Genomic DNA, 20,506 nt, shown 5'->3' on the forward strand with positions numbered 1-20,506 from the left:
GGTGCTTTCATAGGTCTTGCCTGCCAGGTGTTCAGTTTTATTATCATAGGGATAACTACATCGGGTATAAACGCCATGATTTTATTTTGCAGCAGCAACACAGTATAGCACACTACAAACATGTAATTGCTGTTCACCTGAACCAGTACGTGGCAAGTGAGCTCCATGTTCTTGTAATTTATAGTATTGCGCCAAGCTGCTGCCACAAAACAAATTTCGTGACATACGTCAGTGATAATAATATACCCGATTCTGACTCTGAAAAGGTTTCTCTTGAAATCCCTATTGGATTTAACTGTGAACAGTTGCCAGGGTTTGTGCTGTGAGCAATTTATCAGGACAGCAAGTGAAAAATTGATATCATGAAATTGTTTTTGTAGTTTTTTGCTATTATGGAAACTTTGGACTTGGATGGAAAGGATGCTGCTTGTCAATTGGTGAAGTCTTGGAGACTCTATCTGTTTTCTAGTTGAGTTGAGGCATTGGTGCACTGTAAGTGTGGACCATTTGTAGGTCAGATACCAGGCAAATGGGCAGCCAGAAATGGTAGCCCTTGTCCTTGTGTGAAGACATAAAAGGTTCTCATGTTGTGGACACCTTATCTGGGAGCACTTTATGCAGTGAAGGACTCTGGATTCATATCCACATAGTGAGACTATCAGGATTTTAGAAATGAACCACGAGCAAGATTACAAATGTAGAGTACATCCTGCACCATCCTGACCTGGAAACGTATTGTTCTTTAACGTCACTGGATCTAACTCCTTCGGCATAGTAGTGTAGCAGTTAGCATAACGCTATTACAGCGCCAGCTGTAAGATTAGGATTCAATTTCCACTGACATCTATAAAGAGTTTGTACATTCTCTCCATAACCGTGTGGCTTTCCTCAGGGTACCCCATATCCTGAAGATGCACAGTTAAGGATAGTGAGTGGTGGACATGCTATGTTAGCGTCAGAAGCATGGCAACACATATGGGCTGCTTAGCACAATCTTCACTAATTTAACGATGCAAGCAATGAGTTTCACTGTATGTTTAGATCTACATGTGACAAATTAAGTTATTTTTTATCTTAGCATCACGAATTAGACCTGATGGTTTTCTAATACATTTCGGATGAGGACTTTACTGAAGATGCCAGCACTTACTGTCCATCTTTATTGTGTCTTGAGAAGGTGATGGTGAGGGACATTACTCAATGCTGCAGTTGTTCTGGTGAAAATGATTTTCTGGGTTAAGCAGCTGCCCTGTGTCATGAATGCAGAAGGTTCCATGGCGGTATTATTATGTTTTTTATCCCACTGTCCTGCCCAGTGTTTATCAAGCAACGTCACCAAGAGCTTGTGTGCTATGTGTGTCGCGGCAGAGCATTTGCAGCTGTTTGACCCACTACATCTTTGCTGATATTTAAAGTGCAAAACAGAAAATACTGGAAACACACAACAGGTCAGGCTGCATCTGTGGAGAGAAAATCAATCTCTCTTTCAGGGTAAAGATCCTCCATCTGAAGTAAACATGGACTATAGGGAGAAATAGGACAAACTTGAATTGTTTTCTCTGGAGCAGTGGAAGCTGAGGAAAGACCTGATAGACATTTATAAGATTATGAAAGGTATAAATAGAGTAGACAGGTTTTTTTCTCCCAGGTTTGTAATGTCTAATACTAGAAGTCATGCATTTAAGGTGAGGGGTGGGGGGGGGTGGGGGGTGAGTTGAAATGATATATGTGAGGCAATTCTTTTACATCCAGGGTTGCGGGTGCCAGCAATGCATTGCCATTAATGGTAGTGGAGGCAAATAGAACAGAACCTTTTAAGAAGCTCTTAGACTGGCACATTAATGGGCAAGGAGTTGAGGGATATGGACCTTGTGTGGGTACAAAAACATAGAACATAGAATAATCAGCACAGTACAGGCCCTTCGGCCCACAATATTGTGCCGACCCTCAAACCCTGCCTCCCATATAAGCTCCCACCTTAGAGTCCTCCATATACCTGTCTAGTAGTCTCTTAAACTTCACTAGTGTATCTGCCTCCACCACTGACTCAGGCAGTGCATTCCACGCACCAACCACTCTCTGAGTAAAAAACCTTCCTCTAATATCCCCCTTGAACTTCCCACCCCTTACCTTAAAGCCATGTCCTCTTGTATTGAGCAGTGGTGCCCTGGGGAAGAGGCGCTGGCTATCCACTCTATCTATTCCTCTTATTATCTTGTACACCTCTATCATGTCTTCTCTCATCCTCTTTCTCTCCAAAGAGAAAAACCCTAGCTCCCTTAATCTCTGATCATAATGCATACTTTCTAAACCAGGCAGCATTCTGGTAAATCTCCTCTGTTGAGGGATATGGACCTTGTGTGGGTAGAAGGATGAGATTAGTTAGGCTTTTAATTACAAGTTTAATTAGTTCAGCACAGCATCGTGGACCTTGGCCTGTCCCTGTTCTGTTCTATGTTCTAAAACCTAGAAGATGCTGTTTTGTGAGAGTTTGCTTTGTGCAAGTTGCTGCGCTTTTAAAACAGTGACTTCATCTTACACATAGACTGACTGCAAAGTGTTCTGGGACATCTGAAGTTTGTAAAGGCAATGGGTAAAATGCACGTCTTTAATTCAGGTTGAGTTCAACAAAGCGATCTTTATAGTAGGTACCCTATGAGGAGTTTGAGAGCAGAAAGATCTAAGCTCCTCCCTAGCGAGCCTTACTGCAGTAGATAGGAAGCACAGAGCCTGCCAGAGCAGAAACAATAACTTCCCCTTGTTCTGAATTTTACAGATAAACTATATATGAGATTTATTTGTATACACAAGTGATATCATTAAGTTTAACGAGGCCTCACAAAAGAAGAAAATAGGTTTGCATTTGACCAAGTCATTTAGTGCAAATAGTACAGTCTTTTTTTTTACTGAGTCAGTTTCCTGTGATTAGGAGATGTCATTCTGGAGCTTACAGGGTTTGGTTCATACAGTAATTTGTAATGTTAGCCAATCTTCGGTGTTGTTTTAAACTGATTCATTGTCTTGCCATCTGGAAGTCTCATCATTGGAATTTACAGCCAGTCGTTGAGAAAAAGTGGAAGTCAATTTTTTTTAAAAAACCTAATTTAATCGATTGGTAAGCCCGAATATTAAGATCATCATAAAGAATTACAGAAGACTTGAAAAGCATACCCTTTGGACAACAAATCAAACCTCAGATTCAGGACTCCTCAGATAATGAAGCAATTCACAACCAAATGCAGCAAAACCTGAACAATATCCAGGCCTGGGCTGATAGGTGGCAGGAAATGTACCTGCTGCACGTGTTCCAGGCCATGACCGTGTCCAACAAGAGAAAATTCTGCTATCACCCATTGACATTCAATGGCATTGCCATCACTAAAACCCCCACGATCAATAACCTGGGAGCTAACTTTGTCCTAAAACTGAACTGGCATAGCCATATAGCAATATGGCCAAGAATTTTCACAGTGAGCATCTTGCCTCCTACAACACCGAAACCTGTCTACCATCTCTGAGGCTGAAGACAGAAGTGTGATAGAATTTCCTCCACATGTCTGGAGAGTGTAGCTTCAACATTACTCAAGTATTACTGTTAGTTTCTTTTTGTCCCATGTACCAAGATACAGTGAAAATATTGCCTTTCATACTCTTCATGCAGATCAAATTATTACACAGCACATTGAGCTAGAATAAGGTAAAACCATAACAATCCAAGATTTAATATTTAATGTCATTTCCTGTACTTTCATGTAAAGGAGAGTGAAATACTTGTTACTCTGGATCTGATGCAGTACAAAAAAAAACACAGAAGATAAAGAACATAATAAAAAAAACACACAAAAAGTATAACTATATAAGATAGCTTATATACACAGATTGATTGTATGTCCATGAAGTGGCACAAGGCTGTACACAAGGTGACTGATGGAAAATAATAAAATAGTGGCAGAATTAGCAGGTGGAGGTGTTGATCAGTCTTACTGCTTGGGGAAAGTAACTGTTTTTGAGTCTGATGATCCTGGTGTGGATGCTATGTAGCCTCCTCTCTAATAAGAGTGGGACAAACAGTCCATCAGGAGGGTGGGTGGCATCCTGCATGATGCTTTCCGGCAGACAAAAAGTGTAAAAGCAACCAAAAAGGTGCAGGTAAACAGTAATGAACAAGGTGGTAAGGAGGTAGATTATAATGCCAAGAGTCCATCTTCTTGGACAGGAGGTCTGTTGAAGAGTCTGATAACAGTAGGTTAGAAGTTGTCACTGAGACTGTTGGTATGTACTTGACATAATATGCATAGCAATCTATTTGAGGGGCACTCCATCCACTCACTTGACCACTGAGGCACAGTAGCAACAGTGTGCACCATCAGCAGGATGTACTGCTGCAACTCACCAAGACTCCTTTGACATCACCTTCCAAACCCATGACCTCTACCAGCTGGAAGGTCAAGCACAGTAAAAGCAAAGGGTACGTCACCATCTCTACGTTGCCATCCAACCAACAAGCCATCCTGATATCCAAAACATAATGCCATTTCCCCACTATCATTTGGTCAAAATCCTAGAACTCCCTCAATATCCGCATTGTGGGGGTACCCAAGCCTCAGGGGGTCTGCAGCAGCACAAGATGGCAGCTCACACCACCTCCTAAAGGACACCAATGATGGGCTATTTAATGTCGGCTCAGTCTACGAAGCCTACACTCCTTGAAAGAATTTAAATGAATATTTTGTTGTTCCAAGCTGAAGCAGAACAACAGCTTCTCCTAGCAACACACACAAAATGCTGGAGGAACTCAGCAGGCCTATGGAAAAGAGTAAACAGTGGATATTTCAGACTGAAACCCTTCGTCAGGACTGGGGGAAGAAAAAGATGGGAAGTCAGAGTAAGAAGATGGGGAGAGGGGAGGAAGAAGTACAAGGTGGTAGGTGAAACCAGGAGAGCTGGGAATATGATTGGTGAAAGAAATAAAAGGCTGGAGAAGGGAGACTCTGATAGGAGAGGACAGAAGACCAAGAAAGAAGGGGAAAGGGGAAGAGGAGCAACAGAGAGAGGTGGTGGGTAGGTAAGAAGATGAGGTGAGAGAGGGAAATGGGAATGGTGAAGGTGGGAGGGGGTAGCAATTACCAGAAGTTCGAGAAATCGATGTTCATGCCTTCAGTTTGGCGGCTACCCATATGGAATATAAGGTTTTGCTCCTCCAACCTGAGTGTGGCCTCATCGTCGCAGTAGAGGAGGCCACGGACTGACATGTCAGAATGGGAAGTGGGATTGAAATGGGTGGCCACTGGGAGATCCCGCTTTCTCCGGTGGGAAGTGTGTTGGTGCTTGGTGAAGCAGACTGCCAGTCCATATTGGGACTCACCAATATACAAGAGGCCACACCGGAGCAGTGGACACAGTAGATGACCACAACAGACTCTCAGGTGAAGTGTTGCCTCACCTGGAAGGTCTGCTTAGGGTCTTGAATGGTAGTGAGGGAGGAGGTGTAGGGGCAGATGGCACCTGTTCCACTTGCAAGGATTATGGGACCTGTCTTGTACAATAGCTTCTCCTGGAAAGCAAATAAATATTTGCTTTACTAATGATTTTCTCTTTTAGTTGCAGGTGACGTAAACTTGATGGAACAAACGGCCTCATTTGTTGACATTGTTATTCTTTGATTCTGTGGCTCTCTGTTAGCTGTCTGTTCAGTCAGTACTGAGGAGTGTTGTCCTTGACTGTCACATCTGGTACTCCTAAAATGGTGTTGCTGGAAAAGCCTAGCATATTAGATCCATAAAATCTTACGACATAGCAGCGGACCCTCCACTTTAAATGTACACAGTGACTTGGTCTCCACAGCTGTCCATGGCAATGTAATCCACAGATTCACTACCCTCTGATTAAAAATATTCCTCCACCTTTCTGTTCTAAAGGGACGCCTTTCTTTTCTGAGGCTGTGCCCTCCATTTCTAGACTTCCCAACTATAGGAAACATTCTATTCCCATCCATTCTCTAGCCTTTCAATATTTGATAGGTTTCAATGAGATCCCCACTTTTGTTTTCCTAAACTCCAGCGAGTAGAGGCCCAGAGCCATCAAATGCAAATATTGGGCTGGCAAAATTGGTGGAATGCTGGTATATGTTCATGCCTAGATGTTTTGCTAGGGTGGGAACTTGGAGATGCTACCATTCCATTGATGCTGCTGCTGTCTGTTCAGATAATGCATATTGACTGTGTAGCCCCCCGGCCAGCTTCAGGGTCGCTCAGCTTGCTGTCGTCTAGGGAAACAGCCCTCGGCCCCGGCAAACTGGGTAATTAGTTTGTGTGGATGCTGTGTGATGTACCCCACCCTGCCCAAATAACAGACAATACACCAGATACGATTAAATGATTTACAGTTTATAGATATTACTGGAACTATATAATTAATAGAGAATAAAATATAAAAGGAAAATCAAAAGCGCCACAGTTATCAAAATTCAATCTCTTCGTGCGCAAACAGTTGGAGCTCAGGACCCTTCTTCTTCACCCTGCGACCCCTCGGACCACCTCGACCGGCCGCCTGGGACCAACAACGGTGGTCAACCAGACGCTCCACACGAGTCCGTCTCCCTCTCCTCTCCTCGCCAAACGCCCCGCTCGGGGTCCGACCCCATTAGCAGACTCACAGCACCTGGTCCATCCTCTGTCTCTTTCTCCCGCCTTCTCCCCAAAAGCCCGCGCATGCAATCTCTTCAGACACACCAAAAGCATAACAACTATCGCAATTGGTTCATAACACCTTTCTTATCAGTAACGTGATCCAAACAAACTGCTAGTGGGAAGGACTTTCTCAGCAGTTAACATAACAAAGAAGCCCTTTCAATTATAACATAACAAAGAAGCCATTTTAATTAAACTACGCAGGGAGAGTTAATAAAAAAGAAACCCCCTTTCAAATGGATGATCCTTGAGGTCCATTCTTTGGATCAGTGGTTCCCAATCTGGGGTCTGTGGACCCCTCCGTTAGAGGTAAGGGTCCATGGTGTAAAAGAGATTGGGAACCCATACTCTAGATCATGCATCTTCCCCAGTGAGGGAGCATGTGAGTAGAGGCTGAGTGATGGACACCACTCAAAGCAGATTGACACTTAAGGCTTCATGTTGGATATCAAACTCCTTTCATGGTGTTGCAACCACTCTCATTCAAGTCGGTGATAAGCCTTCTGCTGTGATGCTGAGGCGTTCAGTGCAGGAAGCTTGATCTTTGCATTTTTCGTGTGGCCGTGAATGGTGAGGACACTTTTCACACGTGTTTCTGAGAACCATGACACTGGTCTGGTTGGGCAAAGGTGCCTGATCTTTCCCTTGGTCTGGAATGACATTACCCAGCAGTTGACAGGAAGAACGGGATAGCGTCCAGGTTTGTTGCATGGTCGGGGAAGTGAGCAAATGAGGAGAGTTGCGTGAGCGAGGGCTTTTCTCTTTGGGGCATAGGAGGATGAGAGGGATGTGACTTGATAGAGGTGTACAAAATGATAAGAGGCACAGATCGAGTGGAAGCCAGAGAAGTGTTGCCGGGGCAGAAATGGCTAACACAAATGGACGCAATTTTAAGGTGATTGGAGGAAAGTATAGGGGGGATGTCAGAAGTAATTATTTTATAAAGGAGGGCAGTGGGTGGGTGGTGGAGGCCCATACGGTAGGAGCATTTAAGAAGCTCATAGGCACATGTGGAGGATAGAAAAATAGAGGGCTATTCAGAATCAGAATTGGGTTTAATATCACCGTCGTATGTCGTGAAATTCATTTGTTTTTGCAGCTGCAGTATCATACAGAAAAAAGCTATAAATCATAATAAGAAATATATAAATGTAAATAACACAGAAATTAAATAAGTAGTGTAGAAAGAGACAAAGAATAGTGAGGTAGTGTTCATGGCTGGGTTCCGTGTCTGTTCATAAATCTAACGGCAGAGGAGAAGAAGTAGTCTCTAAAACGTTGAGACTATTGTGGAGCGATCTGTGTAGGTTAAAAAGGTTGACACAACATCATGGGCCGAAGGGCCTGTACTGTAGTTTTATATTCTGTTACATTCTGAACAGCATTCTTTGGACGTCAGTGGTAATTGGTGATGGGGTTACTGCTGTGCCAAGGGCTTTGGGGTGAACAGGAAAGTGAGCAACAACCTACTGGTAACATAGAGAGAGAAAAAAACAGCCATGATTTAAATCACCTAATTCTCCACTGTAGAACTGAGCAACAGCATGCTAGTAACAGTAAAATAACTCACAGCTGCAACCGGAGATTGGATGCAAATACTTCTGCTCACTCTGCTTGGCTGGTTTGCAGCTGGTACAAGATTTGGGAAGTAATCTTCAATGACTGTGCTCGTGTATCCATGAAATCTCTCCATTACCAACTCTTTAAACCTAACTGCACTGAGAAAACATCGCTGCACCCCTCCCCCATCAGCTTTTGCACCCAAGAATGAGCCAACTCTATTAATTTTTTTCCTCTCTGTTAATTTCCGTTATATAACTTGTAAGTTTTGCTTTAAGTAATAGAATGAATATGAACCAATCGTCTGGGGGTAGTTGAGTCAGAATCGGGTTCATTATCACTGCCATATATTGGGAAATTTGTGGCTTTGTGGCAAATCTTACATTATAATTATGAGTCACTAAAAAGAGAGAGACGTATCGAGCTGGTGCTCATGGATTCATTAACTGTTCAAAGGTCTGAAGGCAGAGGGGAAGAATTACCTCGTGTTATGCAACATGAAAGCTGGCCATTTGGCCCAACGTCCATGCTGACTAAGCTGCCGTCCTTAGCTAGAACTATTTTCAGTGTTTGGCCTATACCTCTCTAAAATGAGGGTCTAAAGTGAGAGTCTAAACCTTCCCTATCTATTTTCTCTCTAAGTATCGTTTAATTGTATCTGCCTCTTCCAGTTCCTCTGGCAGCTTGCACCATACTCCACAATCTTCTGTGTGGGAAAGCCCAGCCCCCTGACTCCTCCACCTTTCTCCTTGGGCTCTCGGGATGGGGGAGGTGCTACCTTGAAGAGGATGGGCTGTAACAGCGGAAGAGCAGACAGGGTTCTACTCCTGTACGTAATAAAGTGGCCACTGAGTGTGGACGATCACATTGATCCTCAAGGAGCCCTATTCTCTCCTTACTTACCGTTTTACTTATATAATATCTTAGAAGTCTCCTTTACCATACCTGCTAGACTAATCTCAGATCTTTCTTTTGCACTTCTAATTTCCCTCTTACGGATAGTACTACATTCCTCGAGGGTTTGGTTTCTCAATAGATGTTGTCTGACGTGCTGAGTTTTCCAGTGTTCTCTGTCTTTCAGGTTTCCAGTGCCTCCAGTATTTTGTTTTTGAGATTTTCATGGACTAACTGTGTGCGTGCTTTTTTGGCTCTAGTGTCCTTGGTGTTGGGAATTCCCACCGTGAAAAGAAAAGTTAAGTCCTACCTTGCGGAGACACTTCATTCATTGATAGATAAGCTGTCCACTGAAGAGAAGTTGGATTGTGTAATAGTGGTATTTATAGGCGAGGTAAGTACACTGTTTGCTTGCTGCCCAGTCTTTGTATTTTGCACTTGGTTTATCAGTCATTGTAAGTGTTTTTAACTATGATAGTCGATGTTGAAATGAAACCACTTCGCCTATTTTGTTTTGGGTGTTGCATTAGCCATTTTATTAGATCTCAGATATCCAGTTCTGGTAAAAGGACCAAGACATAAAATGGTTCCCTCTCCAAGACTCTGACTGACCTGCAGTTTGTTTCCACCATTTTCTGCTTTAGTTTTTCAACATCTTCCATGTTATTCTTTTGAATTTTTGCTTTCAAATACACTTCCACCTATTTGCTTTTTACTTTATCAACCCCACCTGCACCCACTCACCTTCCACCTGACCTAATCTCATCTACCACCTGCCAACTTGTACACCATTCTCCTTCCCCCAACTTCTTTCTGGCTTCTGCTCCTCTCCTTTCCAGTCCTGACGAAGGGTCTCGGCCCGAAATATCAAATGTCTATTCCCCTCCGTGTTTACTGCCGGAGTTGCAGAGTTCCTCCATCATTTTACATCTTTTGCTTCAAGTACTCTCTGCTTGTTGCCTTGCTATCTTGATTGAAATTCCTACATACTGACTGTAGGCAGTCGGCTGGTTGTCCCATATATGGACATTAACAGACCCTGCACAATGAGCTTGTGAAGAGCTGCTTAGTCATGAAATCATATTTTAGATTTCTTATTGCTATTTGATCTGAAATTGATTATAAAATTTAAAATTAAAAGTGAAGATCTATAGCTTTTGTTTGTAAGATGTGGACATAGCCCCTGATTCAGAGGAATGAAGATTAAAGTTTAGCTTTATTTGTCACATGTACATCGAAACATTTGTGCCAAATCGAATCAGCAAGGATTGAGTTGGGCACCTTGTAGGTGTCACCACGCTTCCAGTGCCAACTTTGCATGCCCACAACTCACTAACCCTTAACTGTAGGTCTTTGGAATATAGGAGGAAACTGGAACTCCCAGAGGAAACCCACATGGTTATGGGGAAGATTATACAATTCCTTACAGACAGCGGCAGGACCCGAACACTAATCGATAATCACTGGCTCTGTAAAGTGCTCGCGCTAACTGCTATGCTACTGTGCATCAATACAACAGTTAATTTGTAAAATATTGGACCCACTTTCTTCCAAATTTCATCTGTGTATGAAGAAAGCAGATGAAATTTGCAAAAAAGTTCGGTTCAATATTTCTATTGTTCTGCAAACTAATACACATTTTAAAAGTCAAATTGTAAACACAAAATACTCTGCAGATGCTGGGGTCAAAGCAACACGCACAACATGCTGGAGGAACTCAGCAGGTCGGGCAGCATCCGTGGAAACGATCAGTCAACGTTTCAGGCCGGAACCCTTCATTAGGACTGAAGAGGGAAGGGGCAGAGGCCCTATAAAGAAGGTGGGGGGAGGGTGGGAAGGAGAAGGCTGGTAGGTTCCAGGTGAAAAACCAGTAAGGGGAAAGTTAAAGTGGTGGGGGAGGGGAAGCAGGGAGGGGATAGGCAGGAAAGGTGAAGGAGCAATAGGGGAAAACAATGGGTAGTAGAAGAAGGCGGAACCATGAGAGAGGTGATAGGCAGCTGGGGGAGGGGGCAGAGTGACATAGGGATAGAGGAAGGGAGGGGGAGGGAATTACCAGAAGTTGGAGAATTCTATGTTCATGCCAAGGAGCTGGAGACTACCTAGACGGTATATGAGGTGTTGCTCCTCCAACCTGAGTTAGCCTCATCATGGCAGTAGAGGAGGCCATGTATGGACATATCCGAATGGGAGTGGGAAGCAGAGTTGAAGTGGGTGGCAACTGGGAGATCCTGTCTGTTGTGGTGGACGGAGCGGAGGTGTTCGACGAAGCGGTCCCCCAATCTGCGTTGGTTTCACCGATGTAGAGGAGGCCGCACCGGGAGCACCGGATGCAATAGATGGCCCCAACAGACTCACAAGTGAAGTGTTGCCTCACTTGGAAGGACTGTTTGGGGCACATGGGCTCTGGAGTCCAGCTACTGCCCTTTTGAGAGAAGGAACACCCTTACGAACCCGTGGCATGCAAGAGAATTCCTAGAATTGTGGCTTTCCACGAACAATTCTGGAAACAGACACGTAGACCCTGATGCAGGCAAAATTCCAGACCACAACACACAAAGTTGGCCACACAGCCAATTGGCGACGCGATCTCCTCCCCACATCACAATTGAGTTTCTGAAGTGATATCCGATCAGCTGATTGAAGAGTATACAAAGACTAAGCATTCGGAGGACTTGCCACAATCAACAGCACACTTTTGATGTCTCCTCACATGGTGACAAAACATTTGCGAGTAAATTGCTAAGATCGGAGAACAGCTCAACCCAATTACCATCCTTGCTCAATTTACTATATATGTAACTTCAATTCATGTCAGGGAATGACTACTGTCTTTGTAGTCAGTAGTATTTCCATATCCTAAACTAATGAAACGGTCGAATTTGCAAATCTAATTAGATATTATTATTGACTTGCGTGACATAAAATTTGTTGTTTTGCAGCAGCAGTATAGTGCAAGGACATTAAAACTTCAAAAATAAGCAAAACTAAGTTCCCAAAGTTTCACCTCATTGGGAGGGAGTGTTTTGACTTGTATTATACCTATAACAATGTAGGAGAAGGCCATTCAGCCCATTGTTTCCATGCCAGCTATCAGAGGAGCAATCCCATTATTCCCTTTCCCACTTTCGTTGTACCCCTATAAATTATTTTCTTTCATACTTGGCCAACAAGTGCTCTTTGATTCTTTTAGTCATCGGCCTACACTGTGAGGCAATTTACTGTGGCCAGTTAAACTTCCATATACATGAGAAAGTCTGCAGATGCTGGAAATCCAAAGTAACATACACAAAATATTGGAGGAACTCAGCCCGTCAGGCAGCATCTGTGGAAATGAATAAGCAGTTGATGTTTCAGAGCAAGACCGTTCTTCAGGACTGGAAAAGAAGGGGGAAGACACCAGAATAAAAAGGTGGGGGAGCTGAAGCTCTCCCCACCTTTTAATTAAGCTACCAGCCTGCCTTTGGGATGCGGGAGTAAACTGTCAGAGAGCATGCACGTGAGACAAGAAGGTAGTTGTAGCAGTTAGCGTATCACTATTACAGAGATGGCAATCCTGGTTCAGTCTCCACCCCTGTCTGTCAGGAGTTTGTATGTTCTCCCTGTGACTGTGTGGATTTACTCCGGGTGCTCCAGTTTCCTCCCACAGTCTAAAGACATACTGCTTAGTACTTTAACTAGTGATTGTAAATTGCCTTGTGATCAGTCGAGGGTTAAATAGGTGAGCTGCTGGGTGGTGCCATTTGTTGGGCCAGAAGGGTTTGCACCATGCTATCTCTAAATAAATAAACAAACGTGAGCTTTGCACAGACAGTGAGAGAGCTCAGTTTTAAGCCCATATTTCTTTAGCTGTGCGGTATCAATGTTAAATGCCATGAATGTGGAGCAGCAGATGGGGCACAAAGGTCGCCATCCCCAATTAGCACTTGGTAATGAATTCTCTGCATTCGTTTATAAAGTGTACCCTTGTATCTATTATCACATCTATTTACCTTGGCTCTGTAGCTATATAATATTTCTTTCTTCTGGTGAGGGCATTTTTGCGGCTATTACCTATTGCTTTCTCTAATGTTTCCCTCAACACTCTTTCCCCCCCCCCCCCCACCCTGGACATGCTAACAAGGGAAGCTTTTAATGTTTTGGAACGTGCAAAGCCCAAAATAGCATTGTGTGAATCGATAGTACAGTCTCTCGCAGCAGTTTACCATCTGAAATGCCACAGCCTTTCTGATGGTAACAAGTCCTTTCGTTTTTTTTCTTCTCTTTCCCCTCTTGGAGAGATTTGCAAATCTATTTGGAGACAGGCATGAGGATAAACGCAATTTCAGAAATCCCAAGTTAACTAGCGTTAATGATTGTGGTTGTGCATAAATGTTTGGATCAAGTGATAACACGACTGCACAGACCCAGCTTATTGAGAGAGCTACCCAATACTTCAGCAATGTCAGCTTAAAACCTGACCTGTACACAACCCAGCAACGTCCAATTGGAATCGACCTTATTTTTATTTTGTTACTTAAACCAACCCAATCTGATTCTGTCTGGAGGCATCTGCAGAATATGATTGGCCAGCACTGTATCTGCACCCAGTAAAGATGCCCCAAACCTGCTGGTCCATCTTCCTTACTATTGGGAGATGTCCTCATCTGACTGTGGCACCAATCAGGTCAAACTACCCATCCAGTCCTTTATTTGTCACATGTACATCGAAACATGCAGTGAAGTGTATTCCTTTGCATCCACAGCTAGCACAGTCCAAGGATTGTGCTGAGGGCACCCCACAAGTGTTGTTACACTTTCCCTGACAACTCACTATCCCTTACCCATACGTCTTTGGAATGTGGGAAGAAACAGGGCTCTCGAAGAAACCCATGTGTTCACAGGGAGGACATACAAGCTCCTTTCAGACAGCAGTGGGAATTGAACCCTGATCAGTGAACACTGGTGCTGTAAAGTAGCTTCACTAACCATGACACCACCATACTACCTCAAACAAGAATAGAACTCTTCACAGTTCAATGTACTTCAATAGGTACACTTAATGTCAGAGAAATGTATACAATATACTTCCTGAAATTCTTTTTCTTCGCAAACATCCACAAAAACAAAGGAGTGCCCCAAAGAATGAGTGACAGTTAATCATTAAAACCCCAAAGCACCCCCCCACGCACAAATGGCAGCAACAACTACTGCCCACCCCCACCAGCAGAAATGCATCAGCGCCCTCCACCAAGCATTCAAGCATGCAGCGAAGCATCAATAAAGACACAGACTTGTAGTACCCCAAAGACTACTCATTCACCCAGTAGTTTGACATACCACAGGCTCTCTCTCGCTCTCTCTCTCTCTAATGAGAGAAAAAGAAGTGTCCCCGTTTCACAGCGAGAGAGGAGACATAACCAACAACTCGTTGATTTATGATGTTAAAAGTCTGTTGTGTCACTTTTTCCAAGCTCTGCACCCAGAGAGTCGGCCCCAAAAAGGCGCAGCTCTCTGGACACGTAACCCTGGCAGCTAACCCGCTGCTCCCAATGTTCCATGTTCTCCTGCAACGCCTCAGTCAGGGGCACCAGCCTAGGATCAGCCTGTCTCCAGAGCCACGAAAGTGCGGCATTCTGAAGCCGCGCTAGTCTTCCAAGCCGCAAACTTGGGATATGAAAAAGCAGCCCGTCGTGACGCCCTGAAGGCAGGTCCAATTCCTACGAAGAACCAAAGTCAGAGTGTAACTCCAGGTCAGGGTCTTCAAAAGAACCTTGCACAGGAAGTAAAAGAGACATCAAAGATAGAAATAGAGCTGTTTCCGAAGATGCAAGCAAAGAAGTCACCGTTTAGCGCTATCATAACTTCATTTTGCGCATCATATTACTCTTAATTGTCACATCCTGCTGCTGAAGCAGAATCACATTTGAAATTGACACTCAAAGTCCCCCTCCCATCCTCGAAGTCCCCCTCCCATCCTCAAAGTCCCCCATTCAGTCCTCAACCCAAGTACCTGTCCAACAAAGCCTCTACCCCTTTCGTACCAGGTCAAAATCACCAAGATGAAGTCCACACCCTGGCTGGAACTCAGAATGGTGCCAACATTTTGGCAGAAACTGCATTCAATTCCAAAACATAGTCGGGTCCCATTAGGTTTGGGTCTGCTTTCCCGGTTTCTATCTGGGCTGTTGCTGACTCTTTATGTTCCACCTGAGCTCCCATGTCTGTTCATCTCATCTTAGCTTATCTTTCAAGTTCCCTCTCCTCATGGGTATCTGGCTTCTCTTCAAATGCTCCTAGGATATTTATATGAATATAAATAACATCACAGATTCAATTGCTGGTTCTTCGGAAATCCATATTAGATCACTACAATTAATATTTGTATTTATGCATGTAGTAAACTTTGAATTTGATAAATGTTATTGGATAAACTGTTGAAAGTAATGCAATGGGCTCGAAATTTCTTCTAGCAGCAAGCTAATCTCATGCATTTTTGTCTAGTTCCTGCTAAACTCTTGCCTGTTTTCCAAGGCAAAATTTTGTGTTCTATAGTCCTTGACAACACTTTATACTTTATTGTCGCCAAACAATTGATACTAGAACGTACAATCATCACAGCGATATTTGATTCTGCGCTTCCCACTCCCTGGATTACAAATATTAAATATTAAAAATAGTAAAAATTAGTAAATATTAAAAACTTAAATTATAAATCATAAATAGAAATAGAAAAATGGAAAGTAAGGTATTGCAAAAACACAGAGAGGCAGTTCCGGATATTTGGAGGGTATGGTTCAGATCCAGGTCATGTTGTGAGGCTAGAAAAAGCCATGTCTCTCAATGCCTTGGAAAAAAAAACTAGATTATTCCTGAGATCTACCTCATCATCTGCTATCCTTGGTCAGTAATCCTGCCCGTCCTTCTCGATATGATTTGAGTAGACATCTTGAAACTCGGGGTGCAGAACACTAATAAAACCCAAAAGATCCATCCTTGTGTTTTGTATTTGGTTGGTTGTAAACCTGCCTAAACTTAGGTCAGTACCAACCACACACAACTGTGTTTTTACTGAACCCACACCTCTGTTACTGCCCCAGGATTGTTCTCTGTTAATTGAATGGAAAGTTGACTTCCTGAGTGTCTCACAAATTGTATTTTTAACCTTAAATTTTTGACTTTTAAGAATGGGGACAAACAAAATCCAAGGACCTAAAATCAGTAAGCTTATCTGTGGTAGATAAGTTGCTGGAGAAAGATTCTGGGGGATAAGATACAACTGGAAAGACAGGGGTAATAAAGGGTGGTTTGTGCATGCCAGGTCATATTCTGTGAACTTTCGTTTTCTTGATGTGACCGAGAATAGTGATGAAGGCAGAACAGTAGTGCTTTATACAGACTTCAGTTAGGCCTTTGATAAGGTTCCGCATGGTAGGCTGCTCTAGAAGATTAAATCAGGTGGAATCCAGGAAGACCTGGCTAATTGGATACACAATTGGCTTGATGGTCGAAAGCTGATGATAGAAGGTTGCTTTTCAGACTGGAGGCCTGTATCTAGAGGTGTGTCTTGGGTTAGTGCTTGGCCCATTGTTGCTTGTCATCTATGTCAATGACTTGGATATGAATGCACAGGGCTTGATTAGTAAGTTTGCAGATGGCACTGAAATAGATCATATAGCAGACAATGAAGAAGGTTTATCAAAATTTTTAAGGGAGAGGATCTTGAGCAATTGAGTAAAGGAGGCTGAGTTTAATTCAGATAAATGGAAGTTTTGCATTTTTAAAAAAGTCAAATTCACTTAGGACTTTCACAGTGAATGGCAGGGCCCTGGGAATGTTTGGAACTGAGGGACCTTGGACGTTGCCAGGACTTGAGGAAGCAAAGAGGTTGGACTAGGCTGGAACTTTATCCCGCAGAGTGCAGGAGACTGAGGTGTGATCTTATAGAGACATATATAAATCATGAGGAGCAGAGATAAGATGAATGCACACAGTCCTAAGGTTGGGGAATCCAGAACTAGAGGGCATGAGTCCAAGGTGAGAGGGTAAAGATTTAACAGGAACTTGATAGTCAATTTTTTTAAACACAGTGTGCTATCAGTGCAGAATCAGCTGTCAGAGGAAGCAGTTGAGGCAGCTACAATAACCATTAAAAGACAGTTGGACAGGTACAAGGATCGGAAAGGTCTACAGGCCAAGTGCTGCAAAGTGGGACTAACTTGGATGAGCAGTTGGGTTGGCATGGACCAGATAGACTAAAGAGCCTGCTTCTGTGCTGTGTAACTCTAAATGGGGAATATTTCCACTGCTCTCTAGATAGCTCTCTTTTCCCCTCCTCCGCTGGCAGAAGATACAAAAGCCTGAAAGCATGTACCACCAGGCTCATGGACAGCTTCTGCCCTGCTGCTATAAGACAATTGAATGGTTCCCTAGTACAATAAGATGCACTCTTGACCTCACAATCTACCTCATTATGATCTTGATCTTGTTGTCTACCTGCACTGCACTTTCTCTGTAGCTGTTACACTTTATTGTGCGTTCTGTTATTGTTTTAAGTTGTGCTACCTCAGTGTACTGTGTAATGATTAGATCTGTATGAACGCTATCAAGACAAAATTTTCACTGTGGCCTGGTACATGTGATAGTAATGAACCTATTCCAGTTCTAAGACACCACCCAAGATGTCACAGGAGCTCATAGTGAGAGCACCTTTCCTGGAGCTATTATTTCCGTAAGACCATAAGTCATAGGAGCAGAATTAGGCCATTCGGCCCATCAAGTCTGCTACATCATTCCATCATGGCTGATTTATTGTCCCTCTCAACCCCATTCTCCTGTCTTCTCCCCGTAACCTTTGATATGCTTGCTAATCAAAAGCCTATAAACCTATGCTTTAAATATACCCAATGACTTGGCCTTCACAGCTGAAGATGGCATGAAGATTTTATTTTAATAGCTCTAGAGCACTTTCCAGAAGGGAGCTTTTGGAAAAGGCAGCTTGCTGTCGTGGATAGGGTCTGCACTGATTATTCCTGCCTGTGTCTGTGTCCTGGACACTTCCAAGCCCTGCAGTGTAGGTAGACTGCAGCCAGTGTGCTTTTCCGTTGACCTGGCAGACTTTGTATATTGTGGGAGAACGCTGTACCAGACAGTCATGGCTGATGTGAGAGTGCTATCGATGATGTCAGTGTAGAATTGCAGTAGTACGCTCTGGGAAAGATGGAATTTTATCAACAACTCTACTTTGAAGAAAATCTGGGTTTTTTTTGCCTAATTTCCAAATTCCTTTGTTCTGGTCAACCTTCATCCATGCCTCAACCCCACCCCCAGCTCATCAATCCCATTCATTCAGCCTAGACCTGTTGACTACTGAGCTGAGCTGCAGAACTTAATCAGATGGAAGCATTAGAAAAGTACCGTATGCAACGTGCAAGAAGTTTTCAAAGAGATGTAGAGAAACTGTGTGAACCATGCAAAACAAGTAGCAAGAAGGTAAAGGGACTGGAACCAACAGTGTCAGACTGAAGGAAATGTATGCGGTAAGGATCAAGAAGATCAAAATAAGTGACATGACAACAGCAGACTAAATTCAGAGAACTGAGTTGGCATGGTTAGCTGGCAGGAACGATAATTGTAAAGACAGAGGAAATGGTGAGCATGAGTGAGAAACTTAAGATGGAGAGCTGCAATTGGCAAAGCTTCATCTGTGGCTTAAAATGTACACACTCACCAGCCGAAATAGGTAGCTCCTGTATATAACAAAATGGCAACTGAGTGTATGTTCATGATCTTCTGTTGGTATAGCCCATCCACTTCAAGGTAATATGTGTTCTGTGTGCAAAGACGCTCTTCTGCACACCTCCGTTGTGTTGTATTGTATGGTTATGTGAGTTACTGTTGCCTTCCTGTCATCTTGGACTTGCCTGGCCATTCTCCTCTGACCTCTCTCACTAGCAAGGCCCACAGAAATGTCGCTCACTGGATGTTTTTTTTTTGCTTTTTTGCATCATTTTCTGTAGACTCTAGAGACTGTTGTGCATGAAAATCCCAGGACATCAGCAGTTTCTGAGATACTTAAAGCACCCCTATCCGGCATCATCAATCAGTTCATGGTCAAAGTCACTTAGATCACATTTCTTCCCCAATCTGATGTTTGGTCTGCACGGCAAGTGAACCTCTTGATCATGTCTGCATGCTTTGATGCATTGAGTTGCTGCCTCATGTTTGGCTGCTTAGATTTTTGCATTAACAGGGTGTACCTAATAAAGCGGCCACTGATTTCACAAGCAGTGTGGATCAAGAAGATCTAAATTAACAAATTGACAACAGAAGAGAAAATGCAGAGAGCTAAGTAGACATGGTTAGCTGGTAGGAATGATAATTGTAAAGGCAGGTGAAGTGGTGAGCATGGGTGAGGAACTCTTACAACCGAGAGCTCCAGTCTGCAAAGCTTCATGTGTGACATGAAATATATTGCCCTGCTTTGGAGTGAAGAAAGACTTCCTGAACCCCAAGAACAAAGTCTTGAGCAGCTTTAATGCTCTTTGATGAAACACATCATGGAGTCTATTTGAAAGCTGCAACAATTGCTGGTTTGTGGATATTTTTAACTGGATCCTGCCTCTGAGGGAGCTCTGTATGCCAGGCAGGGAAGAAGCAGACTTTTTGACATGTGACTAAAAGGGAAAATGTTCGAAGAATATGTTTCGTGTATTGTAGCTGACAGCCTGTAATATTTTTCCAAAATACAATGCTAACCCACTGGAATTCAAACTGCACTTTTTTCCTGAATGCACATGGTCATAAATGAAGCAGCAGTTATTCCACACACTTCAAGTGCCCCAAGAGAAATGATTAGAAGGGTCATATTGTTGAAAGTGCCCTATTTCCCCTTTGAGGGAAAAATAATCTTGAAACAAATCCAATTACTGCTTCAGGATATGCAATTTTTACAGTATATTATGCTAATTTGTGCTTGGATTGTAACGTGCACAGGTGGGAATGGAAATACCATTGCCAGTGGGCTGCTGTGGCTGGTTAGTGCTCTGTGTTTTGACTGTATTCATTCAACACATTAGTTCCTCTTGCTCCCTTACCATGCCGGTATGGTGGTATAGCAGTTAGCACAGAGCTTTATGGTGCCAGCTGTCTGTAAAATGTTTGTACGTTCTCCTCCTGACTGCATGGGTTTCCTCTGGGTGCTCCAGTTTCCTCCCACATACCAAAGACATATGGTTTAGTAGGTTAATTGGTCTCATGAGTATAACTGGGCAACAAGGGCCCACTGGGCCAGAAGGGCCTGTTACCATGCTGTATCAATAAATAAATAACAGAAAATTAAAATGCCAGATGCTCTCAATCTTGGGTCAGGTGCAAGAGTGATTTCT

The 20,506-nt window shown here is 43.2% G+C and overlaps 1 protein-coding gene and 1 long non-coding RNA gene across 3 annotated transcripts in view; one reads left to right on the forward strand and one right to left on the reverse strand.

Annotated features, from left to right (window-relative positions):
- Positions 1 to 8,460, reverse strand: part of LOC134349721 (uncharacterized) — a 50,658-nt gene extending 42,198 nt beyond the window's left edge. Inside the window, exon 1 of the long non-coding RNA XR_010018760.1 lies at positions 8,260 to 8,460. This is a non-coding gene — a long non-coding RNA (uncharacterized LOC134349721). The remainder of the gene's footprint in view (positions 1 to 8,259) is intronic.
- The window catches only part of LOC134349720 (alpha-1,3-mannosyl-glycoprotein 4-beta-N-acetylglucosaminyltransferase A-like), a 288,721-nt gene that overhangs the window by 151,870 nt on the left and 116,345 nt on the right, over positions 1 to 20,506 (forward strand). The window contains exons 1-2 of one of the 2 annotated variants that reach the window (XM_063054474.1): positions 8,727 to 8,852; positions 9,404 to 9,537. In XM_063054474.1, coding sequence (XP_062910544.1) covers position 8,852; positions 9,404 to 9,537 — 135 coding nt within the window. In that variant the 5' untranslated portion in view covers positions 8,727 to 8,851. Of the gene's footprint in view, positions 1 to 8,726; positions 8,853 to 9,403; positions 9,538 to 20,506 lie in introns of those variants that run through there. The other variant, XM_063054473.1, reaches the window with a different exon arrangement.

This window comes from Mobula hypostoma, chromosome 7 (assembly GCF_963921235.1).
Source record: "Mobula hypostoma chromosome 7, sMobHyp1.1, whole genome shotgun sequence".
NCBI classification, from domain to species: domain Eukaryota; kingdom Metazoa; phylum Chordata; class Chondrichthyes; order Myliobatiformes; family Myliobatidae; genus Mobula; species Mobula hypostoma.